Below are 24,210 nucleotides of genomic sequence, written 5' to 3' on the forward strand. Positions count from 1 at the left end.
CTTGGGGCCAGCAGCTAACGTCTCTCGGTCCCCCCTCACCCCCCCCGGCTGGCCATCGGTGCCCCCCCCCATGCACAAATTTGTGCACCAGGCCTCTAGTAATAGTTATAATTTACTGAGTATTATGTTTCAGTATTTATTGAATATTTGTTATAATAAATACTTTATAAAAATAACTTCACTTAATTCTAACTACTATAAGAACTATATATTATTATAGCCATTTTATAGATTAAAAAAAAACGTGGTACAGATTGGAGAAGAAATTTGACCAGATTGAATAGTAGGAATTAGCAGAGTCAGGATTAAAACCCATGTCTATCTAATGTCAAGTCCTATTTGAACTACCTTTATGGATTAATGGATGATGGATTCTTCATGTGTTGCCAGAAGAGACCAGATGCTTAGCAGAAACCAGCAAGGTAGACACTGGGAAGTCAGCCTTGCACTTCTTGCAGCCCAATCTCTGATAAAAACATCACTCAGAACCCCCAGATGTTTGCATGTGTGCTGATTCTTATGGGCTTTCAAGGATGGAAAAATACATGGGTCATGTCACAATCTAAGAAATATATATATATATATATATATATATATATATATATATATATATATATATATATATATATATTATTCAAAAGATCCACACACTAAATATGAGAATTTAACAAGCAACTTGTCAAAGCTTCCAAAAGATGCACTTGCATGAATACTGAGAAGGGAGAAAGAAAAAAATGGCACCTACAGACTTAAGTAGTGTTGAAAAGTATAATAATCCTCCTTCCCCATCTACCGTTTTCCTTTGTGAGGTTTCAGTTACCTGCACTCAACCACAGTCTGAAAATATTTAGTGAAAAGTTCCAGAAATAAACAATTCAGAAGTTTTATGTTGTACACTGTTCTGTGTAGCATTACGGAATCTCACACCGTCCCACTCTGTCCCACCCTGGACATGAATCATCTCTTTGTCCAGCATCTTCACACTATAGGTGCTCCTGCCTGTTAGTCAGTTAGTAACCACCTTGGTTATCACATCTACTGCTGAGATTTCACAATGCTTGTGCCAAAGTAATCCTTATTTTACTTAATTATGGTCTGAAAGTGCAAGAATAGTGATGCTGGCAATTCGACTATGCCTCAGGAAAGCTGTAAAGTGTTCCCTTTAAAAGAAAGGTAAAAGTCCTTGACTTAATAATGAAAGAAAATATCTTAAATTATAAATTGAACTTCGTCACATGTATATATATATACACTGAGTGGCCAGATTATTATGACCACCTGACGTTTGTAGACCAAGTTAGCTATAATTTCGCACTGAAGTTGCTAGAGGGCCAGACCATTATAAATAGGGAAGCAGGTTGTTTACCACGACAGTAGAAGTGATTTTTTTTTTTCTGAAGATATGGGTAACAACGCGATTTAACAGCCTTTGAACGTGGAATATTCATGAACATGATTGGCCAGATTATTATGACCACCCCATCAGTACTTCGTTGGGCCACCTTTTGCCTTCAATACTGCAGCGATTCTTTTTGGCATTGACTCCACGAGATGTTGAAAGGTGATGCGAGGAATCTGACACCATGCCTGACGAACAGCACTGTCCAGTTCTGTGAGATTTGATGGTTGTGGAACCAGCTGCCTGATGGCTCTTTTAACTTAGTCCCACAAATTCTCAATTGGATTGAGATCTGGTGATTGTGGGGAGCACCTAAGCAAGGTAAACTCTCCTTCATGTTCTTAAAACCACTCCTGCACAATATGAGCACCATGGCATGGCGCATTGTCTTGTTGGAAGAAGCCATCTCCATTGGGAAATGCCATCAGCATGATAGGATGAACCTGATCAGCAATGATACTTAGGTATGTTGTGCTATTCAGACATTGTTCCACATGAATTAAAGGGCCCAAATCATGCCAGGAAAACATTCCCCAAACCATAACACTGCCCCCATCAGCTTGAAGGGTTGTACTCATGCACGTGGGGTGCATGCTTTCATGCTGTTTCCGCCAAATTCTCACTCTGCCATCTGCATGATGCAACTGGAAACTTGATTCATCGGACCACATGACTTTTTTCCAATGCTCAACTGTCCAATCCTTGTGTTCCTGTGAGAATTGGAGATGTTTTATCTTGATAACTGCAGACAGCAATGGTGTTCGAACAGGCCTTCGGCTTCCATATCCCATCCGATGCAGTGTATGGCTAATTTGCCTACAAACATCAGGTGGTCATAATAATCTGGCCACTCACGTTCAAATATATCCCACGTTCAAAGGCTGTTAAATTGTGTTGTTTACCCATATCTTCAGAAAAAAATCACTTCTACTGTCGTGGTAAACAACCTGCTTCCCTATTTATAATGGTGGTCTGGCCCTCTAGCAACTTCAGCACAAAATTATAGCTTATTTACCTACAAACGTCAGGTGGTCATAATAATCTGGCCACTCAGTATGCGTGTGTGTGTGTGTGTGTGTGTGTGTGTGTATGTATACCATATATATAATGGTATATACAGGGTTCAGTACTATCCATAGTATCAGGCAACTATTTGGGGCCTTGGACCATATGCCCCATGGATAAGGGGGTCTACTGTAGTGTTGAAACTGGGGTAAAACTTGTGAACCGGTGGAACAAAGCCACAGCCATCCCTATCCTTGGTTCCCCTTGAAACATTTGCTCAATAGTTGCTTTGGTCTGTCCACTGTTTAATAAAAATAATTGTTTCTTGTGATTTTTCGGCAAAATATCACTTATACCCTAAATCCTCTCCAGGATATAACCCTGTATATTCCAGCGCACCTCTCCCATTTAGTGGTGGCCTGCAACAAGTAATTGCCAGCTTGTATCATCATGGATACAAGTCACTTCTCTCTCTACCTCTGCCCCTTCATCTGTAAAACCGGGATAAAAAAGAACACTTACTACTTAGGGCTGACCTGAGGATTTAATGACATAATATGTGTGTAATTAATGTATGGGTAATGTGCTTAAAACAATAACTGGCACATAGTAAGCACTATGTAAATCAGGCATGGGGAAACCTTTTCTGTCAAGGGCCATTTGGATATTTATAACGTCATTCATGGGCCATACAAAATTATCAGCTTAAAAATTAGCCTGCTATATTTGGTCAAACATTTCATTAACTCACCCCTAACACCTTGGCAGGGACAGACCAAAGGATTTCATGTGCTGGACTTTCCCCACCCCTGATATAAATGTTAGGCCATTTATATGTAAAATGGCTGTGCTAATGTTAACTACCTTAGGAATCATTTTCATTAAATGCCACTTACCAGTGGCTGCAGAATGTCTTATGAACCAAGGGTCATTTATATACTCTCTTGTCTACACCTTCACAAGTTTTCTGAGATATTCACAGGTATTTTATTTTTCTGGTGTGTTCTTGTCTTTGTGTGTGTGTGTGTGTGTGTGTGTGTGTGTGTGTGTGTATGTGTGTTTTCCTGAATATCATCATCTAATCCCTTTTCTTCATCGTTCTTCCATCTCACCTACTGAGACTTCTTGATGTTGTGGTCAAGGGCAAGTTGAGGACCTGAAGGCACCCAATGCAGATAGAGGTGAGCAGGTTCTTTCAGCTGGGCAGCGTCCTGGGAGTCAGAGAAGCTCTTCACCCACGTCTTCTGAGGGACAAAAACAGGGTGGGGAGAAGCCTCTACACATCCTCAATGAGGTGGTGGTGGAGAATTAGACATGTGTCTACCTTCTCCATTCATTAAAAACATGTATGTGTACTGAGCCTGCTATGGCCAGCCAATGTGCTGGGCAAGAGAAGAAAAGGGTGGACAAGCAGAAAAGCAGACAAGGTGCCGACCCTAGCACCTTGAGCTTCTTCAGGGCACAGTGACCAGACTTTCAGCTGGCAGATGCTCTCTAGGGAAGCACAGGCCCTGAGTGCAGGCAAGAGGATGGCCCAGGCACCTCTGAGCTCGGGACCCCGCCCACTCAGCACTGGGCCCCGCCCACTGGAAGCGAGCCGGCGCAGCTCGGATCCCGCCCCTTCGGCGGCAGCAACAGCGGCTGCGCAGGACTCGGAGGCACAAGCACGCGGGTAGTCAGCTGTCAATCAGGCTCGGGGTGAGCTCGGTGCAGCGGGAGCAGCGGTGGCGGCGGTGGCGATGGGACCCCAGCGAGAGATCTGCGGCTAGCAGGCTGCACTTGCTCCACGGGTCAGGGGATTGGAGGGGACAGGTAAAGCCCAGGGTGCGGTGATCTATACTCGGTTTGTCCTCCAGTTCTCCCTCTCCTCCCTTTCTCTTCTCTCTCTCTCTCTCCCTCTCTCCCTCTCTCCCTCTCTCCCTCCCTCCCCCTCGTCTCTCTCTCCCCCCCCCCTTATCCCTCCCTCTCATTTCTCGTCATGTTTACTTTATGTGCATAAATCTACAAAAACCATAAACAAATAAGGGTTTGAGAACTCCATGCTTTGACGATTTGTTATGTAAGAATTTGGAAGGTGTACGGGGGAAACTTAAGTTTCTTAACTGTGAGACAAGGTAAGTTGTATGTTAGGTAAGAGTAAATGTTATGTATTTGGAGTTTGGAAAGCTGGTTTGATTTGTTTTCCAGGCTGAATTTAACCCCCACTTGCTCTCCCCACTCTTTTGCCACCTCTAAAAATATTTAAGTATTTTAATATTATCTCAGGACCTAATTCTTGTGTGGTTAGAAAGGGGGGTTGAGTGGGGGTAGGACTGAGGCTGATGGCCTCAAAGAAAACAGAGCTGGAGTTAAACAGCTGGTTTTCTGTTTGTTTTTTTGTTTGGTTCCTGGCAGAAATGTTTTCAGAACCTTGGAGAGCTCCTTGGCTCCAGGCCAGCCTTTGGTGAAGGGCAAGTGTAGAGTCAATTCCTGCAAAGAAAAGGGGAGGGGGGGCGGTGTGCAGGGACAGATAAAGAATGGAGGTTTAATTGATACAGGCACAGATGAGAGAGAGTGGGTGGGTGGGTGCGTAGGGAGAAGAGAGAGATAAAGAGGGGAGGGAAGGAGAGGGGAGGGGAGAAGGGAAGGGAGGGAGAGGGCAGGGGACTGAGGAGGGGAGGGGAGGGAAGGGTGGGGAGAGACTAGTGGCTTGTTTTCTTTTGCTTATCAGATTCAATATACCCACAAAATAAAATTTTGGAGCAAAGAAACAAATCTTGGAGAAGATTTGGCTGTGATTCATATGCACTGAACCTGCAAAATACTGAAAACAGTTAAACAGTTCTCAACTAGGTTTATTCACCTCCAGTCTTTGAGGTTCTCCTGTGAATGGAATTGGAATTGTTCATCAGAAAGAATTCTTAATGACCTCTTGAAAAATATGCCCCCAGTTATTATTTTATTTTGCATGACTAGAGTAATGCATGAAACCAATAGCTCTATTGCTGGCAATGACTTTTTAATTAAATTTTGCATGGGCACCTGGTTTTCTTAGTCAGATGAAAAGTAAAATTATCAGGATAGGAAGAAAACAGATATAGGAGTGAAAACCAACATAATGGGTAAATCAACCAGAGAGTTTTAATAAGTCTAAAGTGTATGTAATAGATTAGAAAGTTCAATGGCTATAAAACTCATTCATTTTATAATATAAGGGAACAGGCACCAAATAGATTAATTTTGGAGTATCTAGGAAGCATATAATCTTTTTACTTATAATTTGTAAAGTACAAATGGATCAGTCTAAGGGGTATTATTTACTGCATGGGATATAAATTATATCAAAATCATAATGGTGTTTGCATAGTTGTTATAGTTAACAAGGTCCTTTTCATTTGTGTTGTCTTAATTAGTCTATAAACTCACAAGAACCCATTGAAAAGTTACAAAATGTTATACTTTTGTTAAAAAAAGCTATCTCTGTTCTTGAACAAGAGGTTCTTTGCTAATGTTTTTTCTTGACATTAAAATGATTCTTTATAACTTATACAAATGGCTTATAAAATTTAGGTTTTTATCTAGATCACATTCTTCAGAGATTTTTTTTTAATAGGCTTGAAGAATGTGTCATTAAGAAGAAAGGGTCAAAGAGTAAATAACAAAAAGAGGAAGAGGAGGACTTCAAAGGTAAGACTCAAACCTTGTCACATGTTGATTTATGAGCACCTTGTCATTTGCATGTAGACAAATAAGAGATTTAAAGAGAATATGGGTTCTTTTCATTTTGGTTTTAGACTTTATATAGTTTTCTTAAAAATACATCTTGAAAAAGGTAAAATAATAAGATAATTGCATATCATCACCCCTCCTTTAAAAATTACATGGTGGATGCATGGCCATTGATTTCGAGGGTATAAAAAGCTCTAAGATAGGGCCACAATCTCTACCACTATTACAGGAGAATGAAATACCTTTGAAATGATCTAGAAACACATTTTCAAGTTTCAAGGTCATGCTTATATAATTCTAGAATGCCTGCTTAAAAAGTGAAAAAACTGTGAACAGGCTTTCATGTCTTCCTGCATCTACTGTGAGTCTGAGTCTTTTAAGTGAATTGACCTTTTGGTTTGGTGCTGGGTAAATGGTCTAAATCAGCCATGTGCCTATACCTTGCAGAACTGGCCCTGTGGAAAAGTGGCTCTAATGGGAACCTCACTCTCATTATCTCAGAATGATTTTATGGGAGAGAAAAGCAGTATGAAAATGGAATGATATTTCAAGTAGAATAAATAGAACAAGGCCTGTGCCTGGACTCAACAACTGACTCACACACAGAGCCATGGGAAAACACTCATCCTTTTTATGCCTCAATTTTCTGTCAGTCTTCTCTCAAGGAGACCATGAAGACAAGTAGTATAAAGTCTGTGATATTCTTAGAGTTTCATGAGGCATAAATATTTATTTCTGTTTTCATGGCTATGAACATTTTTAAGTAAAATAAAAAGTAACTGCATATATTAGACAAATTCAAATTTCCAATAAATCGATACTATAGTATATTGGCACACATAGAGATCAAAATAACACATGTATGGGTTTGTTTGCCAAATAGAGGAATTGTTCAAGGGATTCTCAGTATTTGTACTTCTGCTGCAAATATCTCATTTTGGTGCTTGTTTCATTGCAATTATTGCCTTATGAGTACTTCTCCTTCTAATCAGGAGTCTATTGAGAACAGACTGTGCCCTGCTCATCTTTGTAACATTATCTCACATAATCTAGCACATAATTAGGGCTTTAAAAACACTGAAGGAACAGAGGAATGAAAAATGAAGGACCACTCAGGCCATCACCCAGGCCAACCCAGGCGGAACTCGGTGCCAAGAAGTTTCAAAGTGCTTGAGATCAAAGTGGTAAACAGGACAGAGGAAGTCCCTGCCCTTGCGAAGCTCGCAGTCTATCATGTCCCTGGTCTTTCATACCATACATACTGGAGTATCAGGTAGTAACAAGTACTGTGAAGACAAACAAATTTGGACAAGGAGGTAGAGAGTGGTAGAGGGCTGATGTTTAATATGCTGATTGCAGAAAACCTCTCAAAAGAGTTTGGAAGGGAAGTTAAGGCATGATTTTCTCCTTCTATGGGTTTCTGGGATATGATAGGTATGCCGTGTTGCTAAGAATTGAATATCCATTTAATATATAACTGCACATGCAATTGAGATAGACAGACTACAAAAATAAAAATAAAAATTAAAATTAAATAAAAAATGTGGATGGGTCCTCACATATCAGCACCTAGATTTTCCTTCAGGGAGAATGAAAACAACTGCCTCTTCATAGAAGACCAAGAAACCAGAGTTGCCTGTGTTCCATCAAGACGGCCATGTTGATCCAGCAGGCATGACTCAGCGGTTGAGCACTGACCTATGAACCGGAAGGTCATGGTTCGATTCCTTAGCAGGGCACATGCCTGGGTTGTGGGCTTGATCCTTAGTGAGGGTGTGCAGAAGGCAGATGCTCAATGATTCTCTCTCATCATTGATGTTTCTCTCTCTCTCTCTCTCTCTCTCTCTCTCTCTCTCTCTCTCTCCCTTCCTCTCTAAAATCAATAAAAATATATTTAAAAAATAAAAAAAAGATGGCTATGCTGGCAATGAGGATGCAACAGGCTCCACAAGCAGTGTTTATAAAAATGAATAGTCACAGAATTCATTTAAATACAATACTGGAAATATTTTCACTCACCTCTTCCCCCCCATTCATGCATTTCTTGGGGTATGAAGGATTTCTCAAAAACGGGGAGCCCTCTAGGATCTGTCACTTAACAACAGTCATAGATTTAACATTACTGTTTTTGCTGTTGATACTGCTATAGCTATTGAAATACAAATATCAGACTTCTCATGGAACTTGCTCATTAAGTAAATGATGAGCCAAGCTAAAAAGCCTTTTATATATCTTCCATTTCTTCTCTAATTACTCAGCTCTTAAAGTGGCTTTATAATAGGGCCCTGTGTATCCTATTTATGGTAGTGGAGGTGTTTATTAACCAGATGGATTCCAAATTACTGTAACATTTGCTATATTGGGACAAAAAGTTATTGGCTTACCTATGATGAATGTAACTCTTTGTTGAGATTTTGCAGGTGCCACATTCTCATTCCATTTTGTTATATTTTAACATTCATGTTCTTCCAAGTGATCATTCTCTTGGAGTTAATCCCAAGTTATATGTATGGGAATATGTATGAACCTCTAAGGCCTCAGGAACTACTATTATAGGTCACATACATGATACTGAAGTTAACTTATTAAACAAACTATACACAACCACTCATTCTACTAAATACCAAGTAACTAACCCAATTAGTAGCTTATATGCTCTTTTGAACTGAAGTTTCCTACATACAATAGTAAAGCAGAATTTGGGACAATGACAATCAATGAGAGTTTAGAAGGAGGTGGGAAATTAGTAAACCCAGTTCTGTATCCAACAGAAATAACTGACCCAGTCTGTAGGTTCATGGCCAAAGACTCCTGGACAACTATATCTAGAAGGAATGAGAGTGCAGCCATCTTATTTAAAGGTTTAAAACCAGAGCCCAGAGAGGTTAATAAGTTTGCCTGAGATGGCATGACCAGTAAATTGCAGATCAAGAACTAGCATTGAAGTCTATTCTCTGCTCTGAGGGGTTAGCACAGCGCAGGCCATGTTGTTGTGCTTGGAGAGAGGAGAGAGGCTTATTAGGATTCCTTTTCTGGAATGCATCTAGCATCACTAAAGCCAATTCTGACTTAGAGTATAGCCTTCCATCACTCAGCCTCAAAAACATTTGTTTTATCACACTTCCTGTCTCTCTTATGATTTTACCCATGTTGTGTTTAACAAAGTTGGATTGCTGAGGCTCATCCTATAAAACAGAAACAGTTAACCTAGTGTGCTGGAGACAAGCTGTGCAGGGAATGATTAAAATATATCACCCAGTGCTGCTCTGCATGAAAGCTCAATCCTGAGAAAGAATGACTTCAGCGTCTCAGAAAAATAAGTCTTACTGTTGCTATGAGGGATTCTTTTTATCCCATAACATCTATTTTTGTCCTTTTTATGTTAAAGTCCCTGATACTTTATAGAAAATCTGAAAATATATATTTGAATGAGTTGGTTCTAATAATCTAAGTATGTGACTCAGTGCATGTATTGTCATGTTTCATCTGCTCCCTGACTCATGGTATAACATTTAGCAGATGATTCTTCTATGCCTCAGTTTCTTCAGTGGCAAAGCAGAATTGGTAATAATAATCCTATCTCCTTTTGACTGAGATTTTGTTAGAATGTCTTAAAAGAAAGTGCCTTTAAAAGTGTTCTACTTGTAGATCACTAGTCATAGCCCTTATTAATCATCTTCATTGTACAAGCAATAAGTAAATAGTACTGAAGAAGTCATCCTGGCATTTAAAATATGAAAACTAGGTTAACAAAAGAAGACGTTGGCCATGAATCCACAGACTGAGTCAATGATTTTTGTTGGATAAACAACTAGATTTACAAAATCTGATCCATCAGACTTTGCTGTTCTAATCAGGCAAAGTACATTCTAAACTCTTGATTTGAAATGTTTAAAAGCTAAAAAAGAAAAAAAAAAAGCCTCCCTTGATCTCACCTCCTGGATGAGTTCTTTAAATGGTAGCTCCACCTGAAGCAGGAAGAAGGCACAGGCACAGGGAGGTAGGCACTAAATGCAATATTAACCAACACTTATAAGGATGAGATTATTGGTCACCGTCTTTAGCACCTGACTGCATCATTTTTTAAAGATGAGGGCCATATTTTCCTGAATTTGACTAAATTTTCTAACTATAACCCATTTATGGCCAACGGCAAATATTTACAAGATATTCTTATGGGTTCACTTTGTGGCCATGGGACGGAAAATGTTAAATATCCCTGGCCTCAGCTTTGCTGTTAGCCCGTGAGTCTATCCAACCAAACTAAGTGGCCACACAGGGGCACTGGTCACAAATTTAGATTATTTTTCCTTGTAGATATGAATGACTACTTGGCTTCTTGATAAGTACTTGGAAACATTTAATATGTCTTCTGTTAGCTTGAATTATAGCACAAACCCTGGTTCAATTGGGAAAATGCCCTTCTATATTGTTCCTTGCTTTGTCATTCTGAGACTATGTCCACGCAAAGAAAACAATCTAGAGGATAATTGAAAAATCTAAATAATATTTCACACCTCCAGCTACACAATACTCTGTTCATATGGAGATCAGAAAACCAAAGAACAAACAGAATAACTGCAAATTCTCTTACTCACTAAAATTGCTATCCCTCAGTAATTCCCACCCCCCATGGATTAATAATCAAATGCTTCTCTCTATGGGTAATGATTAGGTCAACGAAGAAGAAGGCAGAGTCCCAAACAACCTATCTGGAATATAGTTTCACTTAACAATTATCTGAATTCTTACTCATACTAGACACTTCATGGAAAATAATGAAAGCTGGGTCTACTCTCTACATTATGCTTTAGCGTCTCACATGGACAGATGTAGCCACAAATAATTACTGAACTACCTGATGTTATAGTTAGTGAGGTGTAAATTATTGCCCAAGTCACTTGTGCTTAATAAAACAGGAAGCACAAGTTGCTCGGAAGCTTTTTAATAAAGCTTCTGTACAACTTGACAGTTAGTTAAAATGTTAGAGCAAGATACACTAGATCCAAAGGCAGAATTTCAAACTACTAAGAGTAACACCATGTAGTTTCCACAAGGGAACGCCATTAGGCATCTGAGAGGACAGCCCAAGACAAATTCCGTCTGTAGAAAGTGAGTGCCTACCTATTTCTTTACAAGTAAATATAAAGACTATGGGATCCTAAGGGATTAAAGATTACTTGTCAAGACAATGAAAACTCATTGTTCAAATAAGCTGACACTACTCGGCCTGGTTCTCATCTTTAATATGCCTTTTGATCCTGAGGCCAGAGCCCATGAGGCTGATGCACATGGATATTGTCTTTCCAGCTGGGAAGGATGAGTTCTTGCGGCAATGTCTGTGGGTCCAAGCAGGCACCAGCTGCTGCTGAGGGCGGCTACCAGCGCTACGGAGTCCGGTCTTATCTGCACCAGTTTTATGAGGACTGTACCACCTCAATCTGGGAGTATGAGGATGATTTCCAGATCCAGAGATCACCTAACAAGTGGAGCTCAGTATTCTGGAAGGTAAGTCAGAAGCATGTGTTTAACTTAGGAAATGCAACAGCTATTGGGTATGGTAAGTACTGTAGAGCTGTAGGAACGGAACTTTGTGTGTGCATCCCTCCTGGTGAGAGTAAATACAGTTTTCTCCCCTTAGGAAAGTAGAGTATAAACCTTGGGCTGAAGGAAGTCTCTAGACAGCATTATTGTTGATTTTCAGATTAAACATTAATAAGTAAAATTGCCCTCACTAATTATTATTTTTGCTACTGTTATTAATGTGCCACTAAATTCACCAATTGTGAAGCCAACCATGGGAAAAATACTATATGTATCCAGCATCCCTTATAGTCTTGGTGAGTATCATTTGACAAATTATAATAATTATTAAAAATGAAATAATTGGGTATGTAGAGAGGGTTAATGCTGGGACATAATAAAGTGGTCTGTATTCCAGCTCAAGCTCTACCAGATATATGATCATCAACTTCCTCTAATGAAGGAGCCTCCCTAGACAGTGTATTCAGTTATTCAACATATACTTAGTGAGCACCTATTCTGTGCCCCAAAATTGCAAAATGCTGGAGACTAAAGTGGTAAGCAGGAGGCGTAAAAGCCCTTGCCCTCATGGAACTTACCATCTATCATGGTAAACAGGCCATAAAGAAACAAACCACATAATAGAATGTCAGGTCATGACAAGTACAATGAAGAGCAATAAACCCGGAGAAGAGGCCCAGGAGTGGAGGACAGGTACGTGGATGTGCTGATCATAGAAAGGTTTCCACGGGAGATAGCTGAGCAAATATGAGGATGAGCTGAGGGAGCAGACCATAAAAGGATCTAGCTGAAAGTCATTCCAGGTTGGGAAAACAGCAAATCTAAAGCTCTGAAAAGGGAATAAGTTTGACATGTTTGAAAAAATAACAAGAGGTACAGTCTTTGTGGAGTGGAATGAAATGGGGAAAAGGAAAGGTGATGCATTCAGGAAAACAATAGGGCTCAGATGATGGATGTTGAGCCTTTTAGATGATAGTGAGGGCTTTGACTCTTACCTGGAGAGCCATGAGAAGCCATGTGAACATTTTATGCAGAAGAATTATGTGATCAAATTAATGTTTTAACAGGATAATTCTGGCTAGTGTACAGAAAAGAGATTATAGAAGGAAAAGTATAGAAGCAGCTAGTATAGGGGCTATTAAACCACCCCAATAAGACATAATGGTGACTTAAGTTAAGGTGATGTTAGTGGAGATGATGATAAGTAGTCAAATTTAGCATAAAGTTTGAAGGCCAAGCTTCAGGACATGCTGATGAACTAGATAAAAGGCAAAGTGGAGTCAAGCATGACTCCAAGGCTTGCAGCCTGAACTATTTAGTGAATGGTGTTATCATTTACTGGGATGGTGAACACAGGGAGAGCAGTGAGATGAGTGGGGAACTAAGAGTTTGATTCCAGCTATGCTGTATTGATGATGCCTGTTAGACACACAAATGGAAATCCTTAGTGGCAATTTAAATACTGATCTGCAGTTCATGGATTGGGAGTCAGTGGTATAAAGAATGTATATAAAGCACCAGACGAGATGAGATCACCTAGGAAGACAGTAGGGACATAGAACAGAAGGGTCATTGGGACATACCCACATTTAGAAATAAAGGAAAGGCTGAGGATTTGGGAAGATACAGTCTTGGATGACGTTTCTGTTATTCCCCTCCAGGTATAACATTCTGCACCTCAGGGATTTCCAATCATTCTGACTTTCTCCCAAAGTATCTCACAATTGTAGACATTGATACTGACATGAACTTGCAATTTATTGACAATAGTGTAACAAGAGACAGTGTAACATGATTATGAAGATGGACTCTGTCTTCAGACTGCATGGTTCAAATCTCAGCTCTTCCATTTAATAGCTCTGCAACTTTGGAGAGTAATTGACCTTAATGGGACTCTTATGGTGATACTTATAGTACCAACTAGATAAAGTTGTGAGAATTAAATAAGATAATATTTACCTAGTGCTTAGAACAATGTCTTGTACACACTCAATAAGCATTCAATGTAATAGTTACTATTACCAGATGCCGTATGAAACATTAAATCCTGAAGTGGAAATAAAACTGTAAATCTAGTTAATAAACAAAATATTGGATAACAGTTGTTAACATAGATTACTCAAGACCTGTATTAATTAAAAATCTCACTACGGTCATGTGCTCTGTGTTAGAATTGGTCAAGCTATCATCCTTGCACCGTCACCTCTGATAAATCCTTGCTGGCCTGGACTGATGAAATAAATAGCCAACCTTGGCACATATTGTATTTACCCATATAAGTGGGTGGTTGCTTCAGTATGTGTCAAAAAACAAATATTTGCCTCACAGATCTGTTGTGCCAAGAGCCTAAAATGCCACTGCCATACAGAATATTGTCAGCATTAATGTGGATCCAAAGCACTGGTGGTTATGTGATTTGTGCTGCTGTGAGTTCATCAAATAATATAAAAGTTTGTATTTAAAATAAAGAACTCATAGTAAATTTCCAACTCCAGATTTCAGATTTCAATATTCAATATCTTCTCCCTTTTATTTTATATACAAACAGGATCCAAAAGTATTCTTGCAGAGAAGAAAAACAGGCAAAATCCATAGCCTCGTAGAGATTATATTACAGCAACATCCAAAACTTAGACTCATATTCTAATCCATACCACTGGACTGGGCATTCAGAACCCTTCAATCAACTTGAATAACCTAGGAATCACTGTCTTAAAGACCTCACCCCTACAAATGGAATAAACCAAGTACTCTTGCCTTTCCTCCTTGGAAATACAAGTGAATTCATTTCAGTAGGTTTTTTTTTAATATATTTTATTGATTTTATACAGAGAGGAAGGGAGAGAGATACAGGGTTAGAAACATCGATGAGAGAGAAACATTGATTCAGCTGCCTCTTGCACGCCCCCTACTGGGGATGTGCCCACAACCCAGGTACATGCCCTTGACCGGAATCGAACCTGGGACCCTTCAGTCCGCAGGCCAACGCTCTATCTATCCGCTGAGCCAAACCGGTTATGGCTCAGTAGGTTTTTGAAGTGCTCTCTACCATTACAGAGAAAGGAACTGGCTATGCACATGTTTCTATTATGATTCTTTTTTATTTTATTTTTTTCCTTTCAAATTGCATCTGTAGGTGGTTTAAGCTCTGAGCTTCCCCTTCCCCTCTTCCACTATAGTGTTGCCATGATCATGTTGATATCTCCCTGGGTACTCTGCTCATAGTGTCTCAACGGGACTCTGCCCTCAAACCAGCTCCCTGGCAGTGGGCAGCATGGAGGGATTAATGAGAATGGAGATTGGAATCAAATGGGGCTGAGATAGATTATTTGCTCTGCCATATGGATCTACATAGCATCCATCTCACAGTGCTATTCTTTCTACAGATGTTTATATGTCCACTGTGCACAAAATATGTTTTAGACTTTGGGGTTCAGTGAATAAAATGCTATTCTTTACTTTTGAATAAGGTATAGTCCTAACTATAGCAAATGGAAAAGATAGACACATACACAGATGGTTACAAAATCCTACATTCTAAACATTCCCTTAAAAGTAGTCAAAGTAGTTACTAGAAGCACAAGATGGGGAGAACCTGATGCAGCCTGCTCCCCCTCTTTTCTCTCAAGACCTTCCTCCTACCTGTCCCAATCTCTCCAGTTTCCCCCCTAAGCTAAGTCAGAATTTAAACTTAATTTTTTTTATTTCTCTTCAAAGTATCACTAGATATTAAGGAGATGGTTTCACACTAGAAATGAGAGGAGCTATGGAAGCCTCTTAAGAGAGAATTCATGTGATATTCATTGTATTTTTAAATGTTTTTCTTAGATAGGACTTGAAGAATGTATAAAGAAGGATAAGACTACCAATGCTATTGTGATTATCAGGGCAAGATACAGTAATGGTCTGCGCCATTAGAATAGCTGTGGTAATGGAGAGGAGATTCAAGATTCAAGAGAACTTTATGAGATAAAATCTATATGATTCAACTCACTATTAACTGTTGATGTGAGGAAAGAGTCAGTGAATGGGTGGCTGGCAGGAACACAGATAGGAAAAATGGAAAGGAAGGAAGGAGTACCATTTTGAATACTTGGGTTTGATGAGCCTTTGTGATATCCTATTGTCCTCCTCACTGAGTGCTCCCAGTAACTACTATGACTACTTTTAGGGGAGTGTTTATCATATTGGTCTATAACAATCCTCCTATTGACTGTTATAAATATGAGGCTAGAGTCCAGGGTAATTATTAAGGCTCAAGTTGGAGATTTGGAAGTCATTGGTATATAGGTGGTATTTGAAATGTCAGCAGCAGATTAAACCTTAGAGAGAACATACTGAACAAAGGATATGAGTCAAGGTGGAACCCTTGAAAACACCAATAATTAAGAACAATATCTGGCAAAGCAGGTTGAGAGTGGGTTGTTAAAGGGGAAGATGTAAAAAGAGAAGAGAGTTGTATCAGGGATAACAATAGGTGAGGGTTTTAAGGAAGCATGAGTGTTTAACACAATGACTGCAGAACATTCAAATGAGATAAGGAAAATCACATGGGGTTTGAAAATTAGGAGGTCATCAGTGACTTCAGCGAGAGCAATTTCAGTGGAATTATGGAGAACCAAAGTTGGCTGTCAAAAGTAGGAATGACTTCACGCAGTAGCTAGTGAGGAACGCAGGATTTTAGAACAGATATTGAAGATTGAAGCAGCTGAATGTGCTCATGTGCGAGAGAGGGACAGAGCCTCTATAAAGTAGAAGAACTAATGCAAGATAATGGGTACTACCACCCAGGTGAAGGGAGCTTGAACGCTGTAGGAGGTAAGGCATGTGAAAGGACCTAGATCATAGTCTGGCATAGGTTTTCGACTTTGTAAAGCTCAATGTCCTTACAGGCAGGTCAGGCAAGAAGGTCGGGACATAAGCTAGAATTTGTTGTCTCTGCTGGCAAGCTGACACTACTCATAGCTCAGATCCTGCTAAGGAGAGGTCAGCAGCAGCCCTCGGGGCTAATGAAGAAGAAAAGCCGGTCTTCACTCTTGATGTGCTTCCCCTGGATTACCTCTAACCCAAATGGCTCCTTTCACATTTAGCTCCATCCAGCATTTCCCCCCACATGCTGCTCTTCCCTGCCATACTAGTTCTTGCTTCCAACAGTCATTACTGCCTCCTCGCTGCCAGAACAGCTGCGTTGCTACTGCTGCCAAATCTGCTCATTGGAGTAAACTGCATTTTCAGAACTCATCAGCTCACGGAGCTACATCGAAGGGGATGTTGGTCAAAATAACAGCATTCTCTGGCTTGTTGCCGCCAGCAGCAGAATTTCTGGAATCCAAGTTCTCCTCCCTATCCAGTCCTCTCTTCCAGCAGCAAGGTCTGGGTTTTCACACATGCTCCCAATAGCCAGGGGAATCATCAAAAACTACAGCTCAAGAGCTGTCCTTGCTGCTGTCTTTAAGCTTTGTCACAGCCTGGGGAGGTCTTTCTCTCTCGCTATTGATATTGATCTAAGCACACCACAGCCCTGGGCAGCTCTGGTATGCCTGAGGGAGGCCCTTTGCCGGGAAGCATTTCAACTCTTCTGCGTGGCCCTAAACAGGGCTGCTTTGCTCTCTTCAACCCTTAAAATATCTCATTTTTAAAAACTCTATTTAATAGAGCCCTTACCTTCTTAGATCTAGGACCACTGCAACTGTGATACTGTGGAGCATCACTCTCAAGACTTTTTATTCTCTCCAGTATTCCAACATGGTACCAGAATTAAGCTGATGTATGCCAGCATCCCTCCTCACCTCCATTATATGCTGAGGGAAGTTAAGATGCAGGGACGTTTGATCCTATCACTGCTCCTTCATGCCTACCATCCCAAGTTCTCCCTGATATGTTTTAACAGATTTAGAGTGCCTCTCTGGGAACATCTCTTGAAGATTCTTATTAGACTTACACTTATGGTACCTTCAGACTCTTTGGAGTTAGCTTTTCATTACATTGTGTTCTCCCCCACAGACGGTAGGCATCTACTATCTCTCTGATACATGGTTATCACAAGGAAAAGGGAGAAGGCTCAGGGAGGCCAGCCACTTTCCAGTTCTTGAAGTGAGCAGAAATTCTGCCATCTGCAAGTCATGGTTTGCCTTTTAGCATTTGACTGCTATTCCAAGCATGAATTTTGACCTATAGAACACTGCTCAGTTGAAGAGCAGACTGCTCTGAGAATCAATCACCTGGCTCCATATTCAGCAGCCTGGTGGTTCAGGTTGGCCAGTCAGGAATATTTATTGAGCACAAGCTGGAATCAGAGCTGTGGAGAGACAAGACAGAAATAGAAGATGGAGAGCATTGGCCTCAGTTACTCTTAAGAACTTTAGAAGCTAAGATGGATACATTTTTGTTGCCCTCAATTTTTGAGAATTATTGCCAGTTCTTAGGGAGGAAGGTAATTTAGTGACATATAAAGCAAGTCACCATGGATATTTAAGTTAATTTAGTTTGTACATTCAAAATTTTCCAATGTGAGTCATTTTTTAAGTTATGTTTAAATAATGGTTAGTCTTTGATGGTGAATTTATTCACCACCATTTTTAGAAAAGTGTAGAAAGCTATTTGAAATGTTATATTTTACAACCCAATTTCTTCTGTACTACTTATGTCTTATGTCTTTTTTTTTCCAGAAGAGATTAATTGACTTTTTTTGTTTTTCAGCTTCCTCACACTATTACATAATGGAATTTTGTCTATCTATGGTAACAAAAACTTCGTTGCAATAAAAGAAAATAATATCAGGCAATATACAAAATCATAATTGGTGAAGTATCATGGGAGAATAAAAGGGATGGAGGGCTTAGAAGACCTGGGATAGAGTCCAATCAAAGCACTTGCTAATTATAGGACCTTTAACTATGCTTCTTCAACCCTATAAACCACAGTGTTTTATAGATGAAATAGGAATAAAAATATCTACCTCTCATAAGGCTGGTGAGGATAATGTGAAAAATACATCTAGCACTAGGCCTAAGTTATAATAGACTAGAGGTCCAGTGCACAAAATTCCTGCACAGGGGTGGTGGTGGTGGGGGAAGGGTGTCCCTCAGCCCAGGCTGCACCCTCTCCAATCTGGAACCCCTCGAGGGATGTCTGACTACCTGTTTAGGCCTGATCCCAGTGTGATCAGGCCTAAACAGACAGTCGGATATCCCTCTCACAATCCAGGACTGCTGGCTCCCAACCGTTCACCTGCCTGCCTGCCTGATTGCCCCTAACTGCCAACCTCATCACCCCCTAACTACTCCATTGCCAGCCTGATCAACACCTAACTGCTCCCCTGCCAGCCTGATTGCCCCTAACGACCTACCCTGCTGGCCTGATCACCCTTAACTGCCCTCCCCTGCCAGCCTGGTTACCCCTAACTGTCCTCCCCTCCCCAACTGCCCTCCCCTGATGGCCATCTTGTGTCCACATGGGGGCAGCCATCTTTGACCACATGGGGGCGGCCATCCTGTGTGTTGGAGTGATGGTCAATTTGCATATTGCCTCTTTATTAGATAGGATGCTCTCAGCAAAAGTTCACTGCCACCAATCCAATGCCAACAAGAGTCCCCAATCTCAAATGTGGTAAAAATAGAAACTTTATTCAGTTAAAACAATTTGCAACTCAGCCTCCAGGAGGAACTGAAAGTCAGCTCCCCAAAGACCAAGTCAGCTCCCCAAAGACCAAGTTTGCCTTATATAGGAAAAACTTCCACCTTGGTCCCAGATTGGTCTATTTTTATGTAAATCAGGAATCCAAATTTGTGCAGTTTGATTGGTCCAAATAACACTGTCTTGATTGGCTGGAATTGTCTATTCTGATTGATTATTATGGAGATGCTCTGATTGGTCAGTAAACATGCAAATGAAGGTATAGCTGTGTAGTTCTGATTAGATGAGGCAGGTCTCAGCCTATTGGTTGAAATATGATGCCAGGAACTCCTTTATAAGAGTCAGCTCACTCTGAGCAGGACTACAATTCAGGTGACTCACAGTTCAACCTGTGGCTATCTCTTGACTCTCAGCATGCATGTGAGATCTCTGCCAGCAACAGTTCTTAGACTCTGATTATGAATTTGAGTCCAATTAATCATCAGATCTTCTTTTTTGCAGATATATTTCTTCTTGAGGTTCACAGTGCTTAATAATTCTAATTTTCCTTTTGCCCCTTTGCTAAGGTGATGGGTTTGCAAATATGTTTTCCTTCTAGTATATAAACCTTCTTTATTAGTGTATTACCATGAGGTTTAATTAATAAATGAGCTAAGTAAACATACTTTAAATGTTCACGATTAAATGGTGTTATGTATTTGGTTATTTTTCCAACCTTGTTATTCTAACTAAAAGCAATTAGAAACAGGAGGAAATGAGAAATGTGTTTAAAAAATAAATAGCTATATTAGCTGTTCTTTATTCTAAGTACTGAGCAATTGTAATGTGGTTGCCAATGTAGCATAATTTTAAAAGAGGTACATCTCCAAATAATAACAACTACTTATTACAATGTATAACTTAGTCAGGGAAAGGACTAAGCCATTCATGAATGTCTCTTAGTCCTTATAACAACTCTATGAGGTGGGTACTATTATCATTTATCATTTTATAGGTGAGGACATTAATAACAGTGTTTAAGTAACTTTCCTTATATGATTCATTGCTAGTTGGCAGTGCTAGAATCCAAGTCTGTGTCTGTTAATTCCAAACCTCTGAGTTTAAACCACCAAATGGTATATTACTTTCCATCTTCAGCATGTTACATTTTATTAGAACTTGAGATGATGCAGTGTAATTTCCATCTGCTATTCCTACCACTTCTCAGCATCTGCACAAGCCCAACCAAATAGCTCCCTGTTAGAGAAAGAGCACTGGCCTGGGGTCAGATTTGTGGCTTCCAGCCCTGCCTCTGCAACTTGCTAGCTGCTCATCCTGGGCCACTGACTTACCCTCTGCAAGGTTACATTTCCTCAGCTTTAAATGGTTATGGTTCCATCCCTGCTTACTTGCGGAAGGGGTAAGTAGTTAGTTATACAGACTGTCACTGTCTTTCAGCCAAAATCACCAGGACATACCTATATATTGAATGAATTAAGTTTATTACGCATCATAGTGAGAGAAATGACACCGTAAGGGCTCCTGGAGTATTTCAGTAAGGAAGTGTGAGGAAGGACATATAGGTTGTGGGCTGTAGTTGAGTGATTTGGGGGAGGGCCTAAGGGAATAGGAGTTCCCCCTAGATAGGGGCAATTCTATGATTGAATTTCTTAATGAGTCTTATCTATATGGAGAGACTAAAGCTGTAATTGGTCTAGAAGCAGCAGTCATTCATATTGGCGGAGAGGAGAGGAGGGGTTGGGTATTTGACCTTGTTTTGGTCTGTGCTTAGAGAAAACTGTGAAGTAGTCTTACTTCATTGCGGGGCAGAAAGCGCTTGTCTGTTGATGTTCTGTGAAACTGACTGTGCCAACAGGAGGACAACGTGGCCTCGCTGTGAGCTCCAGGCAGCTGCTAACTACATCAAGGCCGGGGTAGAGTCAGGCCAGCTCCTGGATATCAGGGCTGCTTTTCTCTTCCTCGAGACCAAGTGAGACAATGTCAGCAAAAGGGAGCTTTGCCAACAACAAAGCATTGTGCACACCAAAAGCTCAAAGGAAAAATTAAGACAGTACTACAGTTTCTGATTGACATTAAAATCAAAAAGGTGCTCCTTTCATTGTCTTCTTTAACCAGAAAACTATATAGGCTTCTTATATGTATTTAGGACTGGCTGGGAAAATCCACTCCCCCACCCTCCCACCTCCAAAAACAAAAACAAAACAAAACAAAAAAATCAAGGTCTGTTCTGGACGGCTCAGGGAGAGCTGAGGTTCTGTGCTTACCTGACTCGCGTCATTGTGTCTTTCTCTAGGTCGGACTCATCTCCGGCACCATCTTTGTGGTTCTCGGACTGACTGTTCTGGCAGTGGGCTTTCTTGTGCCCCCCAAGATTGAAGCTTTTGGTGAAGCCGATTTCATGGTAGTCGACACACATGCTGTGCAGTTTAACGGAGCCCTTGACATGTGCAAGCTGGCGGGAGCCGTGCTCTTCTGCATAGGGGGCACGTCCATGGCAGGGTGCCTGCTGATGTCAGTGTTTGCGAAAAGCTACTCCAAAGAAGAAAAATTCCTGCAGCAAAAGTTTAAAGAGCGAATCGCAGACATCAAGGCCCACACCCAACCCATTACAAAAGCTCCGGGCCCTGGGGAAACGAAGATACCAGTCACTTTGTCCAGGGTTCAAAGTGTCCAGCCTGTATTGGCAACCTGAACCCTTTCCCCCATCCTCTCCTCTCTAACTGCCACACGTGGCTACAATGGAGCAGGCCAGCGTTTGAGAAGACAAAGCATTTGGCCTTGCTTTGCCCCGTGGCTGTCCTAGGCTGCGGGCCCCATAGGGCAGGAGTTCACACGCACTCGCTCAGCGGCCCTGGTGAGGGTGGATGCCATGTGTGGACCTGAGCACAGGCACCGGCTGCTTAGAGGGTGCCTCCGTGTGCCCCCAGGAGCCCCCTGAAACTCCCCTCTCCTAGATTGTGGCTCAGTGTCATTTTCCATGTTATTGGGAAGCCCTGAACAGTTTAGACCAGCCTACCAGTCACTACCATGGCCCGCTTCGTTTTCTAATATTAGTTTTTCTAATCTTTCCTGTGTGGTGCTGCCCTCTGTTCCCATCTCATTCCATGTAAGATATTGTCATATGTGTTCCTAGAAAAATCGAGTTTCCTGATTTTGACCCAAACATTATTAGTCTCTTAACTATATCTTAACATGAGGTTCTTGAGATTGGATACATTTATCAGAGACCTTCACAAATCCTCTCTGTTTAGGTTTTTGTTTGTTTGTTTTTCACTGAAGCTGAAATTGCCAACTCTACAATCTTCAGGAGAAGTTTATGTTGGGAGAATCTATTTACGCAATGTCCAAAAGCACATAATTAGAAACCAAGAAATTTGACTTTCTACTGCTAAATAGCTGAGAGGCCTTAGGGCGATAATTTAATTTCCCAGGCCTCAGTTTCCCCATATGTATAACGGGGGTCCTGGGCTGTGATGTCTGAGGTTCCTTTTTTGCCATCTGTCATCAGGTCTCCTCCAAGTATGTTTACGATGTCCTGTGGTTCCCACCACGGTGAAGTAAGCTTCTTTGAAACGTGGACTCCAAGAAAGCCGCCAAATTGGTGGCCTCCATCCATCAACCCTTCAATATCCAACCCCAGCAGTTTATAGGAGGCTGCCATATTTTTATAAAGACAATAGTAAGCCATCCTCAAATAAGAAACCCCTGAGTAGATATTAACCTCGAAAGGGGTTTTCTTTCTCCAATAAAACATTTTATTCTCCAGCAAGATATTTGTCTCATCCCTTTGACTTATATTTAATATGTGGATTTAAATGGACTGAGGAAAATGGACAATGTGACCTTGGTATTTATTCTCTCAGAATTTGTGCCCCTTCGTGTTCTCCCCCCCCCCTTCCCTTCCTTCACTGGATAAATAAAATATGTGAACCAGCAGAACCTGAATTGCATTGTCATTCCTTCAGTGCGGCTATTTTCTCTCCATCATGTAATTTTCCATCCTGAGGCTGAGTGAGCCCTGCTGTTCCCTGGCTAAATGGAGGAATAAATGAAGCAATTAGTGCTCTTTTGTGCGCACTGTTTGTTTTGCCTGGTCTAGCGTAAAACACAGGGCAAATCGGCCCCTCTGCAAGGACCACTGGCCAGATTCCGGAGAAATCCTTCCAGTTCCTCACGTTCTCTACCTCCCTGTGGAAATACCATTTTACTTTGATTCTTTGAAGCCTTCTTCAAGCCCCTGAGCACCTGTTTAAGGCAATAGCATTTGAAGCCTCCCAGGCGTGCTTCTGTGTTGGGTACCAATGAGTCTCTGAGGATGAGCCTTGATTTGAGTGAGAGAGAGAGAGAGAGAGAGAGAGAGAGAGAGAGAAATGGACTTATTGTTCCAGTTATTTATGCATCCATTGGTTGATTCTTGTATGTGCCCTGACCTGGGATCAAACCTGCAACCTTGGCATATCAGGATGATGCTCTAACCAACTGAGCTACCCAGCCAGGGTGAGATGACTTTTAAAAGCCTTTAAAATGAGAAATAATAGCTGTATGGCACGAGAGCTTTTAGGTACAGGCATGCTGGCAGCCACTAAAAAGAAGCTCTATTCCTCAAAGGCCTAAAAGAAATCGAGATGGATACAGTAGGAGCTGGGTCTGAAAGAGTAGCTCAGCCTAGCCTGTCTTTCCTGTCCTGCCCAGGCTTTGAGAGAGTGGGGACTTGTAAGGAAGAGGGATTGAGGGATATTGTAGGAAAGCAGAAGAGGCTGATTAGTATAGAAAATATAACTTGATCTTTGAAAAAAGTACAGGCCCTGGGTAATATGAGGGCAGGGAGTAGCAGACCAAATGCTTTTTAAAGTGATTTTCAGGCCTGGTAGGGGAGACCTTAATGGTATGACGTACTAGATGTTCTTAGAGCATTGGCC

At 40.9% G+C, this 24,210-nt stretch overlaps 1 protein-coding gene across 1 annotated transcript; it reads left to right on the forward strand.

The window, feature by feature from the left end:
- The first annotated feature begins 4,058 nt into the window (after positions 1 to 4,058).
- Positions 4,059 to 23,230, forward strand: NRSN1 (neurensin 1). Its single transcript, XM_059688762.1, has 4 exons — positions 4,059 to 4,216; positions 5,997 to 6,070; positions 11,423 to 11,620; positions 21,585 to 23,230. Exons 3-4 carry the CDS (start codon positions 11,432 to 11,434, stop codon positions 21,981 to 21,983), a joined length of 588 nt encoding a protein of 195 aa, XP_059544745.1. The 5' UTR covers positions 4,059 to 4,216; positions 5,997 to 6,070; positions 11,423 to 11,431; the 3' UTR covers positions 21,984 to 23,230.
- Positions 23,231 to 24,210: the final 980 nt, after the last annotated feature.

The sequence above is a fragment of the Myotis daubentonii genome, chromosome 3 (genome assembly GCF_963259705.1).
Source record: "Myotis daubentonii chromosome 3, mMyoDau2.1, whole genome shotgun sequence".
NCBI classification, from domain to species: Eukaryota; Metazoa; Chordata; class Mammalia; order Chiroptera; family Vespertilionidae; genus Myotis; species Myotis daubentonii.